Genomic DNA, 21680 nt, shown 5'->3' on the forward strand with positions numbered 1-21680 from the left:
GATGTGTTGCAAAGGACGCTACAGAAAGATTTTCTCCTAAATTCCTACAGTGTGCGCTACCTTGTTGTTTCCCAACCTGACTCGAATCCTTATGATATGATTCTTCTGATTGGACTTCATAGTCTCTGGAAAACGCGCATGCACGATCGCAACGTTGAACCTGTTGTTTCGCCCAGAATTCACTTTAGCCGAATGTTGCTGCAGGTAACGGACATTTACAAAAAATTGGACTTTGTACCGGATTGGTTTCCTCTCCTGATGCGCTGTATATCTTTACCGGCCTTTTAGTTATAATATGTTACTATTATGTTTCTGCCACGTAGCGCCTACCTAGGTGCTCTGTAAATAGTTGTTTTTGTGTGTGTATATACACACACACATATGTATATATATGCTTTGTATACAAAACCATGTAAATAAATACCATGAAAGAAAAAAAAAAGCAGGAAGTAGCGTAGCCATTAGCACGCTCGGCTGCGGAACGGAAGGATGGTGGTTCGAATCCCACCCTGCACAAAGATTTTTTTTTCTGGTCTGACTAGAAAAGCGCGACACCTCTGCTTCAATCTTCTGTCGACAACGATGAGGCATTAAATGCTTTCGTCTAAAAACTTTTTTTCAGAAATTCGTTCGTGCGCTCTATAGATCGGTTGCGGACTATCTGATCAGAAACTGCTAATTTTAAGTCAGAATTTGGTCTTGCGGGCTAATGTTAGGAAAATGCGGTCCACAACTTCCCCTTGATCCGTTCTGCTGTTCATTTGTTCCGCGTACCAGGGGACTCGCTTCTTCCGAGAAGAAGAGCCAAGGAACCCGGGATATGCCGTCATGAGGTGCCCTGCGAATCACCACTGTCACCTCCTCGGGCTTACTTACACGTATTTTATCTTGAACAGCTCTATTTATACAAAACTTGCACTCTGCATATACACCCGAAGGAAACAAATTCTGACAGCCTCGATAATACGTATCTCAAGAAAAATGACAGCTTTTGCTTCAGGAAAATAAATTACATATTACCACGTTTACAGAGAAATTATATATTATAAAGTATGAAATACCTTATTCCTAAGGCTTTAAACGAGAACGCGGTGTTATCTGAAGCTATCAATTATCCTACTATTGATACACTGAAAATATTTTTGCGAGAAATTTTCATTGTGTCGTTGTAGTTGTGTTCACAGTTATTGTGAATACTATAATGTGTACTTTCTGTTCGAGTGACTTTTCTGTAATGACTGTTTTTGAGTGGAATGGACTATATTTGATTTATGTTCGTCATACTTTTTTGTTGTACATTATTGATTATAAGCATCTCTCCTGATGGATTCTGCATTTTGCTGATGAATTCTGCACAGGGTTTTTGCTGAAACAGATCTTATTTCGTTTAAATATTGGCACGAGTGTTGTGCAGAAGTTGAAACATCATGTTGAATTGTTTTCGTTCTAAGTGCTTTGTATGTGTTTCTTCCTTAGTTTATGATTTGGTTGTTCGGAGTGCATCGCTATCAACTTTGTTTATGGGGTCAGGGGACCCAGCCAGGTACCGCTTTTGTACCTTTTGTTCCCGGCCCTTAGTTTTATGTACTGAGAACTAAAAATGTTACTAAACTCAACTCGTGTAAAAGTTTCGAAGAGCGAAACAGGGAGCAGCTTCGTGTTGTCGCCACCCTTGCGCCACACGAAGCAGCTGCTGTCATACGCGGGCGGCCGTGAAGCAAGTGAAAGATAGATGGCAGCATCATTCGCGTGGCGGCGGTCGAACCCACTGCAAGATGGATGCGTAGGTGTGGCGTACTCCGTCGGGAAATTAACCGAGTGCCGAATGAGACGCGCAATCGAGTCCGACGGAGCGGCATCTCCCGCGCCCATATTGCACCATCCGTTGTTGCATTGCACAGCTCGGTCACGCGCTCAGAGCACGCTGTGGGCTGCCGTGGCACTCGGGCTATCCGAACCCGGGGTTCATTAGTAGCACGTCAGAGCGTCCGGGTTGCCTATAGGAACAGATGCTTGATTTGGGAAAACCAAACAAGGAAGGATTACTACGGCACCGTTGCGGCTGACTAGGTACAGTTTTTGTCAAAAGTTTACAGCCCAGGGGGGTTGCTTCTAATACCCGTGCCACAGATTTAATGCCATTAAGTGCTTACTGCCTTAAGTTTTAATTGCATTCGTGCGGTGCCACACGCATAAATTTAATGGCATTAGCCTTACTGCCATTCTCGACCTACTGAGTTCACCACAACTCATTCGCCCGTGCAATGCGTACTCTCGTTGCCATTCCACACGCAGAAAAGGATGAGTAACAACTTCCTAACCAGTAGCAAATGGTTAATTCGTAACTTTGTCAGATGAGGCGTCCATATATGCCGCATTTTCGATGCGAAGAGTGCCATTCTAACGTCTTTTTGACAGGTACTCTCGACTTGTGTGCCGACATGCGCGTTTATGGCTACTTTTTCGACTTGTAAATCAAGAAAAGCCGTATTTTTTTTTTGGGAAATGATTTTTACATTGCATTTGAACAACATTCCCGATATATTGTGCTCATTAGCACTGTTTACATTCAGATGAAACTTCTGACTGTCTTGCAAGCGTTATTGTCATTCTCACTTTCGATAATGGCATTAAATGTGGGCGTGTAGCACCAACTCCGAAAATAATGGCATTAACACACTTAAGGCCTTAAGCATTTACTGCCATTTCTTGTGCGCGTATGGCATGGGTATCAGCCTTGTAGTGGGACTCCGGAAGCATTCGTTGCAGCCCTACCCATTGGAGGAGGCAGAACCAGAAATCATCTTACCTCCAGGAAATTTGGAGCGCTGGAGATGCATTACGGACCACATAGTGTGGCTGAGAAGCAAACCCTCTGGGCTCCAAACTTTTGACAAAGGCTGTACATTCACGATGAAAAATCCAAGGGCGAAGATTTAAAGCCTTCATTGGCAAGAACCTACGATTAGAACCTCTTTCCCAGAACACACAGAGGGCAAAACACATGTCTAGAACGACCGAACTGCGTGTTCAGCAGATCCTAAAGCAGCTGCGACCAGGGCGAACCATATATGAAAGCATGCGGAATGCATAGTGATGCTTTAATCTTCATTTTTACAAGAGCGAACGAACTATCTTGGCGGCGCGCCCTTTACCATGCACCTAATTGCGTTGCTATATCGAGTTTCGGCTTTTTTGGACTGCACAGAAACGATATTCCATGCGTGCTTGACAGCTCTGCGGCATAGCCATGAACCAATTCAGACTGCGACTTTTCCACAAGTGACGCTGGTGTAAACTGAACCGACTCTGAGCGGCAAACGCACGTTTTTTTTTTTTCGGCCTAGCCCTGGTTGGCAGCACTGCCTGGCGGCGCCGAAGTGACGTCACTGCCTGAAGGAAACGCTGCCCGGCCACTAACGGTGAACTCAAAAAGAAGGATGTGGGACGTTGGTAGTATTTCACTGCAGGGGGCACTGCGGAAAGCAGACGAAAGGGCAACACCAGCGCTGACTCGAAACAATATTTATGCATAGCATATTGCAATCACTCAGTTCAGCCCTTGGGCGCGGCCGGGCAGCCACCAAACCACGTGACGTGAGGTCACGTGGTTTGGTGACGTCACGTCTCGTGGTGACGTGACGTCACCAAACCATGTGGGAAAAAAGAAAAAGAAAAGAAAAGAAAGAAAAAAAGAATAAAAGGGACGGCTGAGCATGGTGGCGGTTGCCACCGCCCCGTTGCAAAGGGGGCGCTCCTATCCATCCATCCATCCATACGTTACGGAGGAAAAGCTGCTGAGAAAATCGAGTGCCGCCAAGCAATACCTCGCGCAAAAAGACCGCGCAATATGCAACGCATTTTTGGCTTAACCAAGGGCGTCCGCAGAATTTTTTGCAGGGGGGGGCCCATTGGTTGTTGGCGCCGGAGGGGGGGGGGGGTATATTCGTAGCGAAAAGGCACTATTTGCGGAGTAAATTTATTTATTTATATATAAATAAAAAATAAGTAAAATACACACATGAAAGAAAATTACAAGCAGCAAATTAAAGCGCGGATTGTAGAGATACATTGGAGTTTATCAACAAAGAAACAATTAAAATTAATAAAAATGCAAAAAGATACTATCAATACTCGAAGTGCTCAGTCTTACTACATACGGGTTCTCGACTCACCCGAATTGATGACCAGCACACAGCGCAATATGTTCACAAACACGCAACTACAGTCACTCAGTCAGTCTTCCTTGAACAGCAACTGTAGGCGCCTCGGGTTTTTCTGGGCGAATTGCGTAGTTACACGGGTGATAAATTCATTTCTGTGCTTCATTACACGCTCTCAGTGCACAGTCATCATATATATTGATTGGAAAAATGGTTGAACGAGTACGTTGAAAACAAAAGATGACTATATATACAACGAAAACTTATTTACAAGATAAATGCACGCTCGCAGCTTCATACACCTCGCTCCATCTTGCTCGCGCATCCGCACAGTCGAGCAACCGCACACACACTGCTCGCCGCTCGTCGTTTTCTCGTCCGCTGTCTTGGTTGTTCTCACCTTCGTTGACAACCCGCCACTAAAAACACCGAAGCACAAACACAGAGGCGCGCACACGTGCAAGGGCTTACTTGCCACAATATCCACGAATGCGCACTTTTGGGGTGTAAGGAACGCCGCGCGACTTCCGAGGGGAAGGGACACCCGCAACTAATTCGGCCGGAAAATTTGTTTTTGTGCTTTAATGGGGTTCAGAGCCCCAAAACGACTCAGGCTATGAGGGACGGAGTAGTACAGAGTTTCGGATAATGTCGACCACCTGGGTCTCTTTACCATGCACTGACACGCACAGTACATGGGCGCTGTTGTGATTTGAGGCCCAGCCAGAGGTGACAGGCGAGCCAGGCAGGCGCCATCGGGCTGCGTTGACCAAAGGCGCTGGTTTTCGGAGAAGACGCAAGGAACGCTGGTGTGGGGGCGCCTCTGGAGACTGCGTCGCCGTGAACAAAAGCAGCTAATCCCCTTTGCCGAAGGTTCTGAAAGCGGCGCTTCTACCGCACCGAGCTCTCCCGTGGATCGGAGGAGACAGCGCGCGGCGGCGGCGCCAACTCGTCGCCCGCTTGCCCCTGAGCAGCCCGACAAAGCGGGGGTGGACACGGCTGATTTGTCCTTCCCCCCTCAAGAATTCATCGGTGGCCGGCGTACGAACGTATCATGATTATAGCGAGCGACCTGTGCCCTGTGCACTGTCTGCCTCCGTGTCGCTATCTCTCTAGAGATCAAAGAAACAGACACCCATCTCAAGACGGCTCGAAGCACATGCTCGCCGGTGCCGCTGCATGTCTGCAACAGGTCGTCCTTCAGCAGAGCTGGCGGTGGCGTGGTTTGAAAACGGCGGAACGACGCGCGCCCGGACGCGGCATTTCGCAGATGTGACCAAGCGTCGAAGCGGGGCTGCTTTTACCCTTTTGGCTGAGCGCACCACCGCCCCTGGCGTGCGGCCATCACTCACGGTTCGAGTGAGTGATTTTCCAGGGGGGTGCAGCCGCCCCCCCTTGCCCCCCCCTCCGGACGCCCATGGGCTTAACCAAGCTAAGCCTGGGCATATTTTCTTTTTAGAAGAACACACGTTTTATATATCTCAGTCATGCGACACTAAAGAGCCCTTGCGCAAAGCACTTCGAAGGGTATGCCTTTAATAACTCATCTGCCACGCGGGGAACGCCTGTCAAAAACCGAGCCCTCCTGCTTTTTTTACTTTTTTTTAGCAACTTCAGAAGCAGAATAGTGGACAAGCTCTGGGGTTGTTCGCGAATAGGCAAAGAGACTGTCCTTCACGATTGAGGCGCCTTGGATGATGCCCTCCAGTTTTTAAATCTTGAGCAGTATTTAAAAAATGACCACATATGCCGGATGCAGCCCCCAAGATCCTTGTAAAAAAAAAAGGAATCGCAGTGTCTTGCATTCATTCAGGCCTACAAAGCTCGTGTCACGACTCTATTCCTCATAGTGTGCTGTTACAAGTAAATAGGCTCAAACCCGCAGGATTTCCAGATTGTGATGTCTCAGCCACTCATGAAAAGCTTTTGTGATTAGTACGGGCGAGATTTGCGAATCCGAAAAGAGATAAGGTAGATAAGAACGTAGCTGTCATTCCACACCTACACGGAATGGCACACTATTTGAAAAATGCGGCTGGATAACTCGAAGCTGGCGTCGTTTTCTCTGCGTCTTATCAGATGAGCGGGCTGTGCTATTCCGTCAGGAAGACTCATGAGAGGGCGATAAACTTCAGCCCGTTTAAATATCAGATTTCACACAGGGCAAGGTTTATGGATTCTGCCTGCATAGCAGTCTATGAGCTCCCACTGTAGCTTTTTTTTTCATGATGATGATGGTTCATCATCTTTATATGCCATCATCATCCCGTGCATGCAAGAAAGTATATACAAGTAACCGGCCGATGCAGTGGCATTCGTCTGCTTGAACACCTGAATTCACTCTTGAATTCAAGCTGTTCCTATTTCATAACCACTGCTTTGACCGCGGGAAAGGGAAAAAAAGTGCCGCCCTTTGTTTATCAGCGCAAAAATTTTATTTCGCCTCCGGGATCAAACAAGAAGAGAAATAATAGAAACACGTTTCATCCGAAAGAGACTACTACAGTGTAAGCCACTTTCTTTATTGCTGGGTTATAAAATTGGCAGTGGTTTAGCCCTGGTTAAACCTGGCGGATTGCGAAAGCAACGAGGAGAAAGAGAGAAGTGATGGAGAGCGCGCTGCAGCGGCGGCGGCCCCGGCACGCTAGCTATGCTCCGCTACTGCGCATGCGCCACTGGCGAGCGCGGCGGCGGCACCTCTAAATCACCCGCGCAGCGACGCCGGCGGCGCGCCAGCTGTGCGCCGTGTGACGTCACTGCTCCTCGCGCATGCGCAGTATGGCCTTGCGTCGGCTCCGCGAAATGGCTCGGCGACTCACGCAGTGTTGCTTTCGCAACAAAAAGTTTCGTCAATTAATAATTCATGATTACGACTTACGGCAGACAGGTTGGGGGAAGGTTAACACTGCAAGAGCGGGGGCTAGTTGGTGCTTCCTACTGATCAATTCGCGCTCCGTGTGTATGTTCCTCGTAGCGCGAATTGATCAGTACTGGGGGAAGGGTTCGTTTCGTATAGGTGTTCACCGCATGGCAGAAGAGTTGTGAAACATATACCCACTGAAAGTGGTTTGTGAAAATTCTCTATAGGCTCTTGAGTGTCACACGATTCTAATGTATAAAATATGCGCTTTTCTGAACAATAAACTTAGTTGCAGGCCAGCGCTCGTCTGTGTTGCTTTTTTGTTGTGATCCGTTTCGCACTGTACCAGCCACAACAATGAACTCAATAGGAACAGAGCAGACAAGTGCGGCGGATTCTCCCCTGTGTCGTCACCGAAGCAGAGAAATAACAGGCTCTGGAGATGATTGCGCAGTCGTTCAAACCCAAAAACACACAACACACCAAAAACTGTGAGGACACTTGCACTCCACTTTAAAGTTTGGTTTGGTTTATTGGAGTTTAACGTCCCAAAGCGGCTCAGGCTATGAGGGACGCCGTAGTGGAGGGCTCCGGAAATTTCGACCACCTGGGGTTCCTTAACGTGCACTGACATCGCACAGAACACAGGCCTCTAAAATTTCGCCTCCATCAAAATTCGGCCGCCACAGCCGGGATCGAACCCGCGTCTTTCTGGTCAGCAGCCCAGTCTAATGGGTTAATTCTCATATATGCAGACGGTAATTTTCTACTTTACGTTCACAGTGCGTTGCTTAAGTGCTTGCTTTACGTTGCTTAAGTGCGTCGAAGATTGCATAGACGATTTAGGAGTAATAGTTTTCCAGAACGCTACAGGAGTGTCTGTACAGAATTTTTTAGGCCTTTTAGCTTTTTATCTCCAGTCCACCTTTATCAGCTGGCAGGGCAAACCCTACCTGCAAAAACAGGGGGTTTGTATTGGCTCGTGCCTAGCACCGGTTTTGAGCAACTTGTACCTAGCAAGTGTTGACAGAATCATCAATGATTGCCTAACTGGTTCCAAAGTGACCAGAGTTTTCAGATATGTGGACGATTTTCTCATCCTCATCGACAGTAGCTCTGATGACCTAAACAAAGTATCATCTGATGTAAGAGAAGTTTTTAATGAATGCCTCGACCCACTTCAGCTGACCTGTGAATATCCTGAAAACAAAGAAATTCGCTTCCTTGATATTAAACTCGTATGTGGTCAAGAACACACTTGCTGGAGCTATGCACCTCGTGCCAACAAATCCTTGCTTGATTACAATACGGCGCACTCTAAGTTGATAAAAAGAGGCATTGTCAACACGTGCTTCAAAAAGGCTCTGGAGAAGTAGTGTGGGCACCAGGTGAACAGTAGTTTTCAGGAACAGGTAAAACGGTTACAAGAGGCTGGGTATCCTAACGTCATTTTGGTGTCAGTGGCTGAGGGGATGATTCGTAAGAATAAATCCAAATGTCAAACTCTGCCTGAGAAATGTAGGAAAACAGCAGTAATTCCGTACATGCACAGGATTTCCCATAATCTAAAAAAGATAGGTCAACGAGTAGGCGTTCAGGTAGTGTTTTCGGCCCCAGATAAACTGGCAAAACTATGTAAGATGACAAATCCGTACACTGTGAAACATCAAGGTTGTACAAAGAATCACACCAAGAAATTTGTTGACTGCGCAGAAGGTGTTGTGTATTCCTTGCCACTGTCATGTGGTAAGGTGTACGTAGGCCAAACCGGGAGGTGCCTAGACGAGAGGCTACGGGAGCACAATAGGAATATAGAAAATAAAAAAGGTAATCTTTCAGAACACTGTGAGGAATGCAAACCAGATGCATGCATGCCGAGGTTCGATGAATGCCAGGTTATTAACAGAAGCAGGAAACAGCTAACACGGGAGATTGTTGAAGCAAGACAAATAAAAAACTTAGAAGATAATTGTGTAAGCATCCCATCTGTATATTTATCAAAGAAGGAGATGATTTTTCTTGATGGCTTGTACAAAATGTGAAAAGTGACTTGCGGTGTGATAGGCTCGTGGGAAGATATTTTGATGCTTGCGCAGTATTTAAGAACTGTTTGTGCATTAAATAAAGATTCAGTTGAAAGTTAGCGCATGTGTTGTCGTCTTCGTTGTGTCCTCGTCTCGAGCGCTACAGTTTTTCATCATGAGCAACCAACTCGCCCAAACATCCACCCTGATCAAGTTCACAGATCCCTGAGAGTGTTTATGCTCCTCCTGGCGCAGTGGTGCAGCGGTGTTAAGCGATGCGCCACTGCCCTGCGATGGCAGGTTCTCCCAGCGATGGGCCTTGTGCGGCCCACGTTGCTCTTCCCGAGCGACCAATCATTAATTTAATTGCCGCCTGCCACGGATGGGCAGTTGCTCACTACCGGCAGCCAGGCTGTGATGACTCGGTGCAAGGTCACGTGACCTATAGGCGGCCCACCTGCCTCCTAGGCTGCTCCCTGGGCGCCACCTGCCAGAGTGATCACTCGTGGTACTTCGTCCACAACACCCACGCCGGATTTTCTGCGCAACGGCACCTTTCACGCTATCGCGTTAGTTGCTATTCCACACAGGACAAAAAAAAAGGAAAGTTTCATTATTCACCCACAAGGAACGCGCGAGGTAAACACCGCACTCATTCCGGCGATATACGTGCATATACGAGCAGGGACCGCCGCCCATTGGGGGAATAATGGATGTAAACAAACGTGACGTGCCACCGCCTGATTTGCCGCGGCACCGCTGACCGAGGGAGGAAATTTGCGACCTGTACAGCCGCGTCGGGAAAAATCGATAGCCACTCCGCAACCTGAGCCGAGCGACCAAAGATAGGTCGCGCAACGCCGGTCTGCGACGCTCTGGTGTAAACATAATAACACCGCAGACAAGGAGAAGAAAAAAAAACTTGATTGCACCTCCGGCTCTGAGAGAATCATAATGGTGGTTCAACAGCGCAAACACCTGTCACAGACCAAGAACATAGTGCTACATAGTGAGTAGCGGTTCTGCAGATGCACACGTGCTTCTAAAGCGGTTTTACCTTTTACCAGCACTAGGAGTTTGTTGACATTGCGCATATGTGCGCTGTTTTTTCGTGTATGTCATATTATGACGTGCTGCTTCCTAATAAAAAAAATCAGTTGTAAGTTCAGCGCTTGTGTGCGTGCATCGTCTCTTTCTCGGTCTGTGCGTGTTTGCGCTGTTGAGCCACCATTATGAATGTACACCAACTAGCCCAATCTGCAGTTCTTGTACAGTTTGAGAGAATATTAAGGGAGGTGGGGAGTGGGTTATGGGAAGCGCGCTAGAAGGCGACCTGACCAGACAGCTCAAAATTCTGCGACACACCCACGAGCAGTAAAATGGGCCTATTTTTAATTTTCGTTTATTTTTACAACAGAACTCGACCATTGCTGAGGGCAACAATATCAGGTCGTTTGACCTAACACTTTACATAACTTTTAGAAATGGGCTTTTTGAGTTCGAAGGCCACTTTTTTCGGCGTAACGTTGTAAGCGCTGTAGTACATCAGAATACAGCCAAGACGTGCTGACTAGCAGGCTGGCTAACTAATATTAAACAGCTGACTTTTTAACTGTTACCGTTAGGCTCCTTAATTACTGAGAGACGCATAGCACACCGTAATTAATATGCATATCAGTCTTTAGAACACTGAAAATCCGATTGCCTTCGGCGCTGTGGCCTAACAAACCTTGCCAACATCCCGCCAAAACATATGCGCTTTCGAGAAGCTTGCAGGCAGAGCAGCCTCTCCAGTGCACGTAACTCGTCGAAATGGCCAAAATTTGTTGGGCCACAGCGCCGAGGGTGATAACGTTTTAGACATTCCAAAAATTGATATCGATATAACTTAAGGTGAGGTACGCGGGTCCCAATAATTAAGGAGCCTAACAGTAACAGTTAAAAAATAGACTATTCAATATTAGCTAACCAGCTTGGTAGTACGCACGTCGTACCTGCATTCTGATGTACAGCCGGCCAAATCTTTAGCTGGCGTCCGCGATGGCCGCTTTTTCTGCGCTCCTGTGCTTTGGGAAGAAGCGAACTTGCGGAAAGCCCAATATTTAGCACGGGCTTAGTGAGCCTGTGCTTAAATTTGATATTAATTTTATTTGTTTATTTTCACAATACTGCAGACCCTCATTCGGGTCCAGGCAGGGAGGGCAGAAAAACACATTCACACAACAGTGTAGCACATATACAATCTAAAATAGCTCACAAAGTGCGTTGTCAAAATCAACAGTCGATATCACCAGTAGGGGTCAACAGTTCTCGGGAAAAAAAGAAAATTTAAAAGCGTTAGTATGCGCGAAGTATGGTGCTAAAGTGTGATTATTACGACGAAGAGTTCCACGCGTTTCAGAAAACTGCACATAGGGGGCTGGAGAGATGCCTAGTTTTCCATGGATTAGTTGGTGAAGGACATGAAGGTGTATATTAGCAAGTTTGCGCCGTCATAAGCTGCAGGAGAACGGAAAACGCGGCCGTCGCGCACGCCAGCTAAAGATTTGGCCGGCTGCACTGCCTCGTGACAATGGTATGGCGAAAAAATCGCTCTTCCAACTGAAAAAGCCTATTTTTCAAAACTGCGTAAATTCTAGGGTGAAACACGCTGTATATGCACGCACATAGAAAGCTCAATAGCAAGCAAAGCAACATACTCCCTATTGGTCCCCGTACCGGTTTCCCAGCTGGCGTTAGGCGCAGACACAAGATTTCCCGAAAGAAGACGTTAGAGTACATCCACGCCATTCTGGCATAAGTGCATGGGCTCACCTTGGGGGTCCTGGCGTACTTGCCCGTCCGGGTGTCCCGGATGCTGGAGATGTCCAGGAACTCCGTCTCCTGCACACACACACACACACACACACACGGAGTCAGCGCGGAAAGCACAGAGGGCGCTGCGGCAGCTGAGCAGGACAGAAGGTTAGAACGATTAAAACTGGTTTTGCGACATAAGGTTAGAAGTGTAGGAAACCGTAGTGAGAATTGCCAACGCAGTTGAACAAACATAAATAAAGAAAAGCTGAGCATGGTGGCAATTGCCACCACCCCGTTTCAAAGGGGGCGCTCCTATCCATCCATCCATCCAGGACGTGGCCGCAGCAGGCACATTCGTTAAGCGCGCAATATCACGGAAGTCAAAATAATACGCTCCGTTCGGAGTAGAGCCGAAAGTTGGGCAAGTTGGATAACGTTCATGATGCAACAATAGCGCACAAGGAACACGAGGGACGGAAAGGAAAACGACGCAGACAAGCGCTGACTCGCCACTGGGGTTTATTGCTGAAACACGCAATTTATGGAAGTCACTGTAAAAACACGTAAAACATAAACACGCAACCCCTCCTCGGAAGCCCAAGTGGGAGGAAAAAGAGAGAATTGCAAGCATCAGGCGCCACTCAGCGCTGTGGAAGAATCCCTTTTTTCTAGTACCGTCATAGTTTTCAGACATCGCGATCAGCGCGTACGCGATATAATCGAGGCATATCATATAAGGAAATGTCAGAATCTGTGTATCAGCGAGCCGTCTGTTACCATGGCAGGCTGTGAAATCGATTTCTTAGCCTCAGCATTGCACTGACATCCTTTTTGATAACGGATTTTTTAACTGATTCTTCCACAGCGATGAGTGGCGCCTGATGCCTAAAATTCCGTTTTTTCCTCTAACTTCGGCTTCCGAGCAGGGGCTGCGTGTTTCTGTTTTTGTGTTTTTCAAAGTGACTTGTATAAATTGCGTGTTTCAGCAATAAACCCCGTTTGCGAGTTAGCGCTTGTCTGCGTCGTTTCCTTTTCGTCCCTCGTGTTCCTTGTGCGCTATTGTTACATCATGATCGGTTCGGAGTGTTTCACGAAAACACCGCGCATGAATCCGTGCCCCGACGCCGACCAAAATCTACCAAGGCCAGTACGCTATGCCACGCGTCTACAGTTCACGGGATGCCGCCTGGTAATAGGAATGCGCAGCTTCTTTGCTCCACTGAGTAGACAATGCGCAGAACTAAGAACGAAAACCACGCAAAGGACGATACACAGGGAAGTAGACAGAACGAGCGCGCTCGTCCTGTCTACTTCTTCCCTGTGTATCGTCCTTTGCGTGGTTTTCGTTCTTAGTTCATGGATTACCAACTAGCCCCCCATCGTACGCTCCTTCAATACGCAGAAATCGCGATTTCCAGCACTGTACGATGAGGGGCTAGTTGGTAATACGTAAATCTTAAAAACAAAAACCATGGAAAGGAAAGAATTAAGTAGACAGGACGAGTAATTTTTATTTTTAAAATTCACAAATCATACTGCTGTCCATTCGAGCCAGTAGTCTCTGCTTACGTCTATCCAGGCTTGCCGACTCGCCGAAATTCGTTCTACGCCACGTTGAAGACACACCTAGGATCCAGCTATTGTTCTGCGTAAAAAAAACGACTTCCTCGCTCTTTCGGGGTACGTTAGCGTTCGCCCGGCCACAAGAAACACATTCATGGCGTACAAAATTAAACTTCATGTTCTTCCCGCCACTATATTCAAACTTGTGGCGTCCATGCTGGTTGCCGCCCCTTTGAAGTGAATGGCGCTGTAGCGTGGCCTCCGAGATCCGGGTAAAAAGATGTTGACGCACACACATTTTACTTGCGAAATCGGCCGGTGATGGAGGCACCTGCATTTCCTGTTCTTTCCGAGGTTACAAAAGCTCCGCTTTCGGTGAGAGTCGTTAGGACCCGGTGCCGCTCTACTAAACACAAAGGAGTAAAAAGGGGACTAGGCTGCCCTGTTTTCGTAAAAGAGCGCCCGCTACTTAACAGCCCACACCCTCTGTATTCCCACATGGGAGTTCGGCACAGGCCAACTTCCATCGTGCTCATTGTCCCCCTCAGCTGCAGGTATGTGAAAATGACGGATATTCGTCTCGACACGCTCATTTTACAAATTTATTTGGAGGTACTCGATGGTTTGAGTCAAACCTGCGCTTTGAGAAGATGTTTCCTGGACGTTTCACTTGAAAGATCTCCCGATCAAAGAGATTTACCAGCCTCGGAGCAGAACAGTTTGTTCATCGCCCGTGGTCAGCATTATTGTGAGCTAAGGGAGTCCCTCCCCAATTTTTAATGAGAAAACCACCCTAGTCCCCTTTTTTTTTTGCGAGGAAAGCAGAACAAATGCAATGACAAAATAAAACCTGCATAAAAACAGGAGTCAGCGCGCCTGGTTGCGCATCCATTCTTCAGAACGATGTGCAAGAAGACATCAGTAAACATGGATCGCCCCGTGGAATGCGACCAAGGCTCGCAAATAATTCATCATTTATTTTTCTCTCATGTCTGAGTTTCAACAGCCAAACGGTGGCTCTGACGTCACAGACAAGTTGAGGCAACACTGAGACCCCGCGAGGCATATAAAAGATTGCGATCCCATAGCTATTTGTTCATTCCTCGTCATTCGCATTCTTGGGGAAGACTAACGTACGAGTTGGATAGAATTAGAACGACAAAGCGTGGATTTGATCGCAGCTCTTGTATGCATCCAGTGACCTCGGGGATTCTCACAACTCACTGGACGTCGCAGCCAGCGATCGGCGGCTAAATCAAAACCAGCGCGAGAGAAAAAAAATTGAGTTATAAATTATTTGGCGAGAGCGAATTCCACGTGGTGATCTGCGCATACCAATGCCGCACGCACGATTTCAATGAGAAAAAAAAAATTGGCAGTGGTTTAGCTCTGGTTAAACCTGGAGGATTGCGAAAGCAACGAGGAGAGAGAGAGAGAGGCGATGGAGAGCGCGCGGCAGCCGCGGCGGCCCCGAAAGGCTAGCTATGCGCCGCTACTGCGCATGCGCAACTGGCGAGCGCGGCGGCGGCGCCTCTGAATCACCCGCGCAGCGACGGCGGCGGCGCGCCGTCCTCGCGCGTGCGCAGTATGACCTTTCCTCGGCTCCGCGAAATGGCTCGGCGACTCGCGTAGTGTTGCTTTCGCAACAGAAAGAACGCGCACAAAAATATGGTGCCCCCACTCCCTTCCATCGAAGCCCTGGAGGCGCCGACGTGAGGCGTCTGCTCAGCGCCACTGCCTCGTTCCGGAGACGTCGAGCCGTAACGAAAAAATGTCGGAGGAAAACGGCAAAGAGACCGCGATTGTTGGGAGGCCGCGACTCCCAAGGGCGGCAGCGTCTCGACGGACCCAGATGCGCGCTTTTTCGTTCCGCTGTCGGCGGTGCTTGCAGTTCCCTCTCTGTCGCGGATCCCGCGTCGTGGGAATAGTGTGGCTGTGAGCCTCTTTGAGTCCCTTAGCTTCTGTCATCGGTGCAGCACGGTGGCCTCGCAAGAAGAGACTTTGCACACTCCTGGGCCAATTTTCCAATTCACGCTTAAAAATCTTTGGACCACGATCTGAGGCTCCGGCTTCCATCCTGCCAACCAAGACGAGAAGAAACTTTGCTGTGTCGCCTCTGGCTTGGTGTAGCTTTCACCAACCATTACTCTTTCTTAGCTGTGACAGAAGCCAACAGCCACAGAAACGAAGGGGCACAGGGGATTTTTTTTTAAAGTTATTTATTTTGTGGTGTTGATCAATTTAGAATATTACTGAATATGTTATCGTTTAAAGATAATTAGAAAAGCAGAAGAAAAAACAACCACCTGCCGCCAGTGGGATCCGAACCCACGACCTCCGAATTACGCGTCCGGTGCTCTACGTCTGAGCTACGGCGACGGCTGTCAATTCTTCTGCTTTCGGGGGTATTTATGTTTACAAGTAACTTAACCTTGAGAGTGTTCATCAGCGCCACCCACGTTCATAAGCGGCGGACGTAGAACGTCCTGAGTTACCGCAGGTGTGACGTAGAACGTCATCGAACGGAGAGGGTGGAAGCTGTGTGAGAACCCTCTTATGCTTCCTAAGGCGTCAAGGCTGTCAGAATCGAGGCCCTCGCTAAGCAATTAAGCAAACAAGGGAAGGGGATGAGGGGCTCGTTATAAATATGACAGAAGCCAACAGCCACAGAAACGAAGGGGCACAGGGGATTTTTTTTAAAGTTATTTATTTTGTGGTGTTGATCAATTTAGAATATTACTGAATATGTTATCGTTTAAAGATAACTAATTAGAAAAGCAGAAGAAAAAACAACAACCTGCCGCCGGTGGGATCCGAACCCACGACCTCCGAATTACGCGTCCGGTGCTCTACCTCTGAGCTACGGCGACGGCTGTCAATTCTTCTGCTTTCGGGGGTATTTATGTTTACAAGTAACTTAACCTTGAGAGTGTTCATCAGCGCCACCCACGTTCATAAGCGGCGGACGTAGAACGTCCTGAGTTACCGCAGGTGTGACGTAGAACGTCACACCTGCGGTAACTTCACCACAACACCACAAAATAAATAACTTTAAAAAAAAATCCCCTGTGCCCCTTCGTTTCTGTGGCTGTTGGCTTCTGTCATATTTATAACGAGCCCCTCATCCCCTTCCCTTGTTTGCTTAATTGCTTAGCGAGGGCCTCGATTCTGGCAGCCTTGACGCCTTAGGAAGCATAAGACTGTTCTCACACAGCTTCCACCCTCTCCGTTCGATGACGTTCTACGTCACACCTGCGGTAACTCAGGACGTTCTACGTCCGCCGCTTATGAACGTGGGTGGCGCTGATGAACACTCTCAAGGTTAAGTTACTTGTAAACATAAATACCCCCGAAAGCAGAAGAATTGACAGCCGTCGCCGTAGCTCAGAGGTAGAGCACCGGACGCGTAATTCGGAGGTCGTGGGTTCGGATCCCACCGGCGGCAGGTGGTTGTTTTTCTTCTGCTTTTCTAATTAGTTATCTTTAAACGATAACATATTCAGTAATATTCTAAATTGATCAACACCACAAAATAAATAACTTTAAAAAAAAATCCCCTGTGCCCCTTCGTTTCTGTGGCTGTTGGCTTCTGTCATATTTATAACGAGCCCCTCATCCCCTTCCCTTGTTTGCTTAATTGCTTAGCGAGGGCCTCGATTCTGGCAGCCTTGACGCCTTAGGAAGCATAAGAGGGTTCTCACACAGCTTCCACCCTCTCCGTTCGATGACGTTCTACGTCACACCTGCGGTAACTCAGGACGTTCTACGTCCGCCGCTTATGAACGTGGGTGGCGCTGATGAACACTCTCAAGGTTAAGTTACTTGTAAACATAAATACCCTCGAAAGCAGAAGAATTGACAGCCGTCGCCGTAGCTCAGAGGTAGAGCACCGGACGCGTAATTCGGAGGTCGTGGGTTCGGATCCCACCGGCGGCAGGTGGTTGTTTTTTCTTCTGCTTTTCTAATTAGTTATCTTTAAACGATAACATATTCAGTAATATTCTAAATTGATCAACACCACAAAATAAATAACTTTAAAAAAAAATCCCCTGTGCCCCTTCGTTTCTGTGGCTGTTGGCTTCTGTCATATTTATAACGAGCCCCTCATCCCCTTCCCTTGTTTGCTTAATTGCTTAGCGAGGGCCTCGATTCTGGCAGCCTTGACGCCTTAGGAAGCATAAGAGGGTTCTCACACAGCTTCCACCCTCTCCGTTCGATGACGTTCTACGTCACACCTGCGGTAACTCAGGACGTTCTACGTCCGCCGCTTATGAACGTGGGTGGCGCTGATGAACACTCTCAAGGTTAAGTTACTTGTAAACATAAATACCCCCGAAAGCAGAAGAATTGACAGCCGTCGCCGTAGCTCAGAGGTAGAGCACCGGACGCGTAATTCGGAGGTCGTGGGTTCGGATCCCACCGGCGGCAGGTGGTTGTTTTTTCTTCTGCTTTTCTAATTAGTTATCTTTAAACGATAACATATTCAGTAATATTCTAAATTGATCAACACCACAAAATAAATAACTTTAAAAAAAAAATCCCCTGTGCCCCTTCGTTTCTGTGGCTGTTGGCTTCTGTCATATTTATAACGAGCCCCTCATCCCCTTCCCTTGTTTGCTTTCTTTCTTAGCTGGTATGGCATGTGCCATCTGCGGGTATGACGAGACTATAACCCACATTCTCTGTGACTGCCCTGTCTACAGCGCCGAAAGGCAGTCTCTCAGCCGTGCGCTGGAGCGCCTAGATCCACGCGCACTGACTGAAATGAAGATTCTCGGCCACTACTGGCCGCGGCGATCGTCGGCGGAGAAGGCCTCCAAGGCACTGCTCCACTTCTTGCGAACTTCTGGCCTGCACGATAGGCTGTGACTTCAATGAACACTGAGCTTTTAGAGTGACTTCAATTTTCTGTTACTCCCCTTTCTGTTTCTTTTTTTTATCCCCTCACCCCCTTCCTTCCCCCCGTGTAGGGTAGCAAACCGATTATTCATCCGGTTAACTCCCTGCCTTTCCTCTTCTACCTCCTCCTCCTCCTCCTGAACCGGCCTGGTGCACGCTCAGGTTCGATGTCAGGATTCACTGGCTGCTTCTGCGCTCATGTCAGGAGTGGCGGTTTGGGCGGAAAGAACATGGACGACAGAAATGGGTGAAAGCAAACACGCTGACTTGCCACCATTTTCTGTAACGCTCATGCGCTACTCTGGGGCGCTAATTCGCCGAAATGATAACATCCAGATTGGACTACGCAGCTCCGTAGCCTAGAGCCTTCGTCAAAAGTATGGATCTTGAAGGTTTCACCTCTGGAAAATTCCTCGGAGAAGAGAGGAACTCTCGTCCTCAGCCGTCCGAAACGTAGGGACTTACGGGAATACCACAGGAGCCCCACTATGCGGCTGAAAAGGAAACCCCCCGGGCTATAAACATGTGAGAAAAGCTCTAACTGAACAAGCAGAGAAGTTAGCATCCAGCAAGCAGTTCGGTTTGGTTTGGTTTATGGGGTTTAACGTCCCGAAACGACTCAGGCTATGAGAGACGCCGTAGTGGAGGGCTCCGGAAATTTCGACCACCTGGGGTTCCTTAAAGGGCAAATCTGGCGATTTTTCGATGTGCATCGATTGAAATGAAATTTTAAGTCTGTATTCTTTATGATAGTCTGAGGCCTCATGTAAAATTTCGCACCTGAAACCGGCGTAGTTTTTCCGCACACGAATTTTCAAGACAAGCGCTCCTCGACGCAAGCTGACGCGAGCGGCACCCACTGATCGAGCAACTTCTACAGGCCACACTGTTCTGTGACGTCACTGGCGGGGCGGCGTGTCAAGCTGGTTGGGCGCGCGCTGGCGTTGGCAGTGCAGGGGAAAACTGAAAATTGGTTTTGAGGAAAGTAAATGACGCAGTAATGAACACCCGAAGCGCGACGTAAGGGAGGAGTGAAAGAAGAAAGGAAGAAAGAGGTCCGTAGTGGAACTCTCCGGAATTATTTCGACCGCCTGTGCAATTTCGCGCCATCTCAACGTGCCTGATGTGATGTGTACGCCAGAGTGATGGGTCACAGCGACTTCTGTTGTGCTGTGGGGTGCACAAATTCTTGATCTGTGACAACGGGCGTGATCTAGTGTAGGTTTCCTAGCGGTAAGAACCTTCGCGACAAGTTGGTGAGAGCTGTCCGCCGTGTAAACTGGTCTCCGAGGAAGCATTCCCGCTTGCGCTCGGAACATTTCGCGCCAGATTGCTATGAAGACAGCGTGTACTTCAAAGAGAGCTTTGGACTCGCTAAGGCTTTGTTCAACTGGCGCTTGGAGGCATAATCTGTGCCAACGTTATTCTAGTACAACCGTCTATCGCAGCGGCCAGCTGAACGAAGCACGGCCGTCAAGAAGAAGCCGTATGTTGGATTGTAGAACTGTAGCTGGCCTGAACTCGCTTCCAAAAGCTCGCCGTCGAGATAAAGCTTCGCAGAGAGGACTGTTGGTGATGCATGCCCCTGTAAGGACGTAGTTGCACCGCTGCAACGTTCCGGCAGCAGATTCTTTCATCAGGCTGAGTCGGCCGGCACTGGCCACACGAACAGCTGTCGGCGGGAGCATCTCATTAACTTTTGTTCTGACGACTCTGTCACAAATGCATGCACGAGAAATGACTCAAGTAATCACTTATTCGAGTTCTGACCGTCTCCGTGCTGCAAGTGACGCGGCCTGTGGTGTGACTCAGCTGGCTCGCGCGGCGGTGGATCATACCTGAAAGGCGACTCGTACAGTCCAAAATCGTCGAAGGAGTCGTCTTCTAAATACTCGCTGGCCTCGGAAAAGCTGTCCTCCGCGCTTTCAGTCATGTCAACAGCGCGGCTCAGGGTAGTTGTCATATCTTCGGGGACTACACAGCGCGGCGAACCCGCTCGTGACGTCACAGTCAATACCGCACGAAGGCACCTCCGCGGTTTCGGTTTTGCGGTTTCGGTTTCGAGTTTTGCGTTTTTTTCTGTTTAAAAATTATTTTACGGTTGCTTTTGAAAACCTTGTATCGTACACTTTACAAGAGGTTCTTAGGAACACAAAACAGCCATTAACTTAAAATGGCTGAAAAATCGCCGGAGTTGCCCTTTAACGTGCACTGACATCGCACAGTACACGGGTCTCTAGAATTTCTCCCCCAAAGAAATTCGGCTGCCGCGGCCGGGATGGAACCCGCATTGTTCGGGTCAGCAGCCGAGCACCATAACCACTGAGCCACCGCGGCGGCCTATCAACCAGTTCGGTAAACCGAACTGCATACAGAGGTAGCAGGGCAAAAGCGGCCACGCATTTCAAATGCTGGTTCGCACCAACCTCGTACATTTCGTTGAACAGAGTACCGGCCTGATTAAAGCGTAGCCGGAAGTTTCACTCAAGTATACCGGGGCAGTTACAGAAGCTAACATCGCCAATGAGCGGCATACTGGCAGTCGCCGCGGTGGCTCAGTGGTTATAGCGTGCGGCTGCCTACCCGAAAGACGCGGGTTTGATCCCGGCCGCGGTGGTCGCATTTCGATGAAGGCGAAATTCTAGAGGCCCGCGTACTACGCGATATCATGTTGTCAAGAAGTCAGCGCAAAAAACAGACGAGGGACAAAAGAGAGGACAAACGCGCTCGTGAATGTCTAATTGTGTCCTCTTTTTGTCCCTCGACCGTTTTTTTTTGCGCTGACTTCTTCGCAACACGCATCACCAAGTGGTCCGGCAGCTTGCTCTCCTGTACGCGATGTCAGTGCACGTTAAAGAACCCCCGGCGGCCGAAACAACTTTGAGCCTTCCACTACGGCGACTCTCATAGCCTGAGCTGATTTGGAACAACTTTTTTGTCGCGAAAGCAACACTCCGACAACCAAAGCGACACCTCGCGTGGCCGCCGTAGCTACGCTGACCTTGTTTCAATTGAACGAAATGGTCGTGACGTCACAGTGCGCGAATTTCAAACGGGGCCAGTTGTACTTTGGCTACTAATCATGCAACCAATTAAAGGCATGGTATAGTGATGCTCCACGTAAGTTGGACTGAGTTTAGTTAATTGTTTAATTACCCAATTAGCCTAATTAACATTTCTAGCCAGGCCAGATTAATAAAACCGAGTAGGAAATTGGTCGAGTGGGAGAATCGAACCAGGGCCTCCGGAGTGCGAGACGACCACGCTAACCAGCCCGCCATGCCAGCTCGATGGTTTGGAATGAATAAAGGCGCGTCTAGTGAATACGGTGTCTTCGTTCACTCCCATCTTTCTCCATTCCCGTGACGGCGA

At 48.4% G+C, this 21680-nt stretch overlaps 1 protein-coding gene across 2 annotated transcripts in view; it reads right to left on the reverse strand.

Moving 5' to 3' along the window:
* The window catches only part of Plc21C (Phospholipase C at 21C), a 276056-nt gene that overhangs the window by 134458 nt on the left and 119918 nt on the right, over nt 1–21680 (reverse strand). For both annotated transcript variants that reach the window (XM_089555248.1, XM_089555250.1), the window contains exon 3: nt 11862–11930. In XM_089555248.1, coding sequence (XP_089411374.1) covers nt 11862–11930 — 69 coding nt within the window. The remainder of the gene's footprint in view (nt 1–11861; nt 11931–21680) is intronic.

The sequence above is a fragment of the Amblyomma mixtum genome, chromosome 8 (genome assembly GCF_055824585.1).
Source record: "Amblyomma mixtum isolate Tamu chromosome 8, ASM5582458v1, whole genome shotgun sequence".
Taxonomy (NCBI): domain Eukaryota; kingdom Metazoa; phylum Arthropoda; class Arachnida; order Ixodida; family Ixodidae; genus Amblyomma; species Amblyomma mixtum.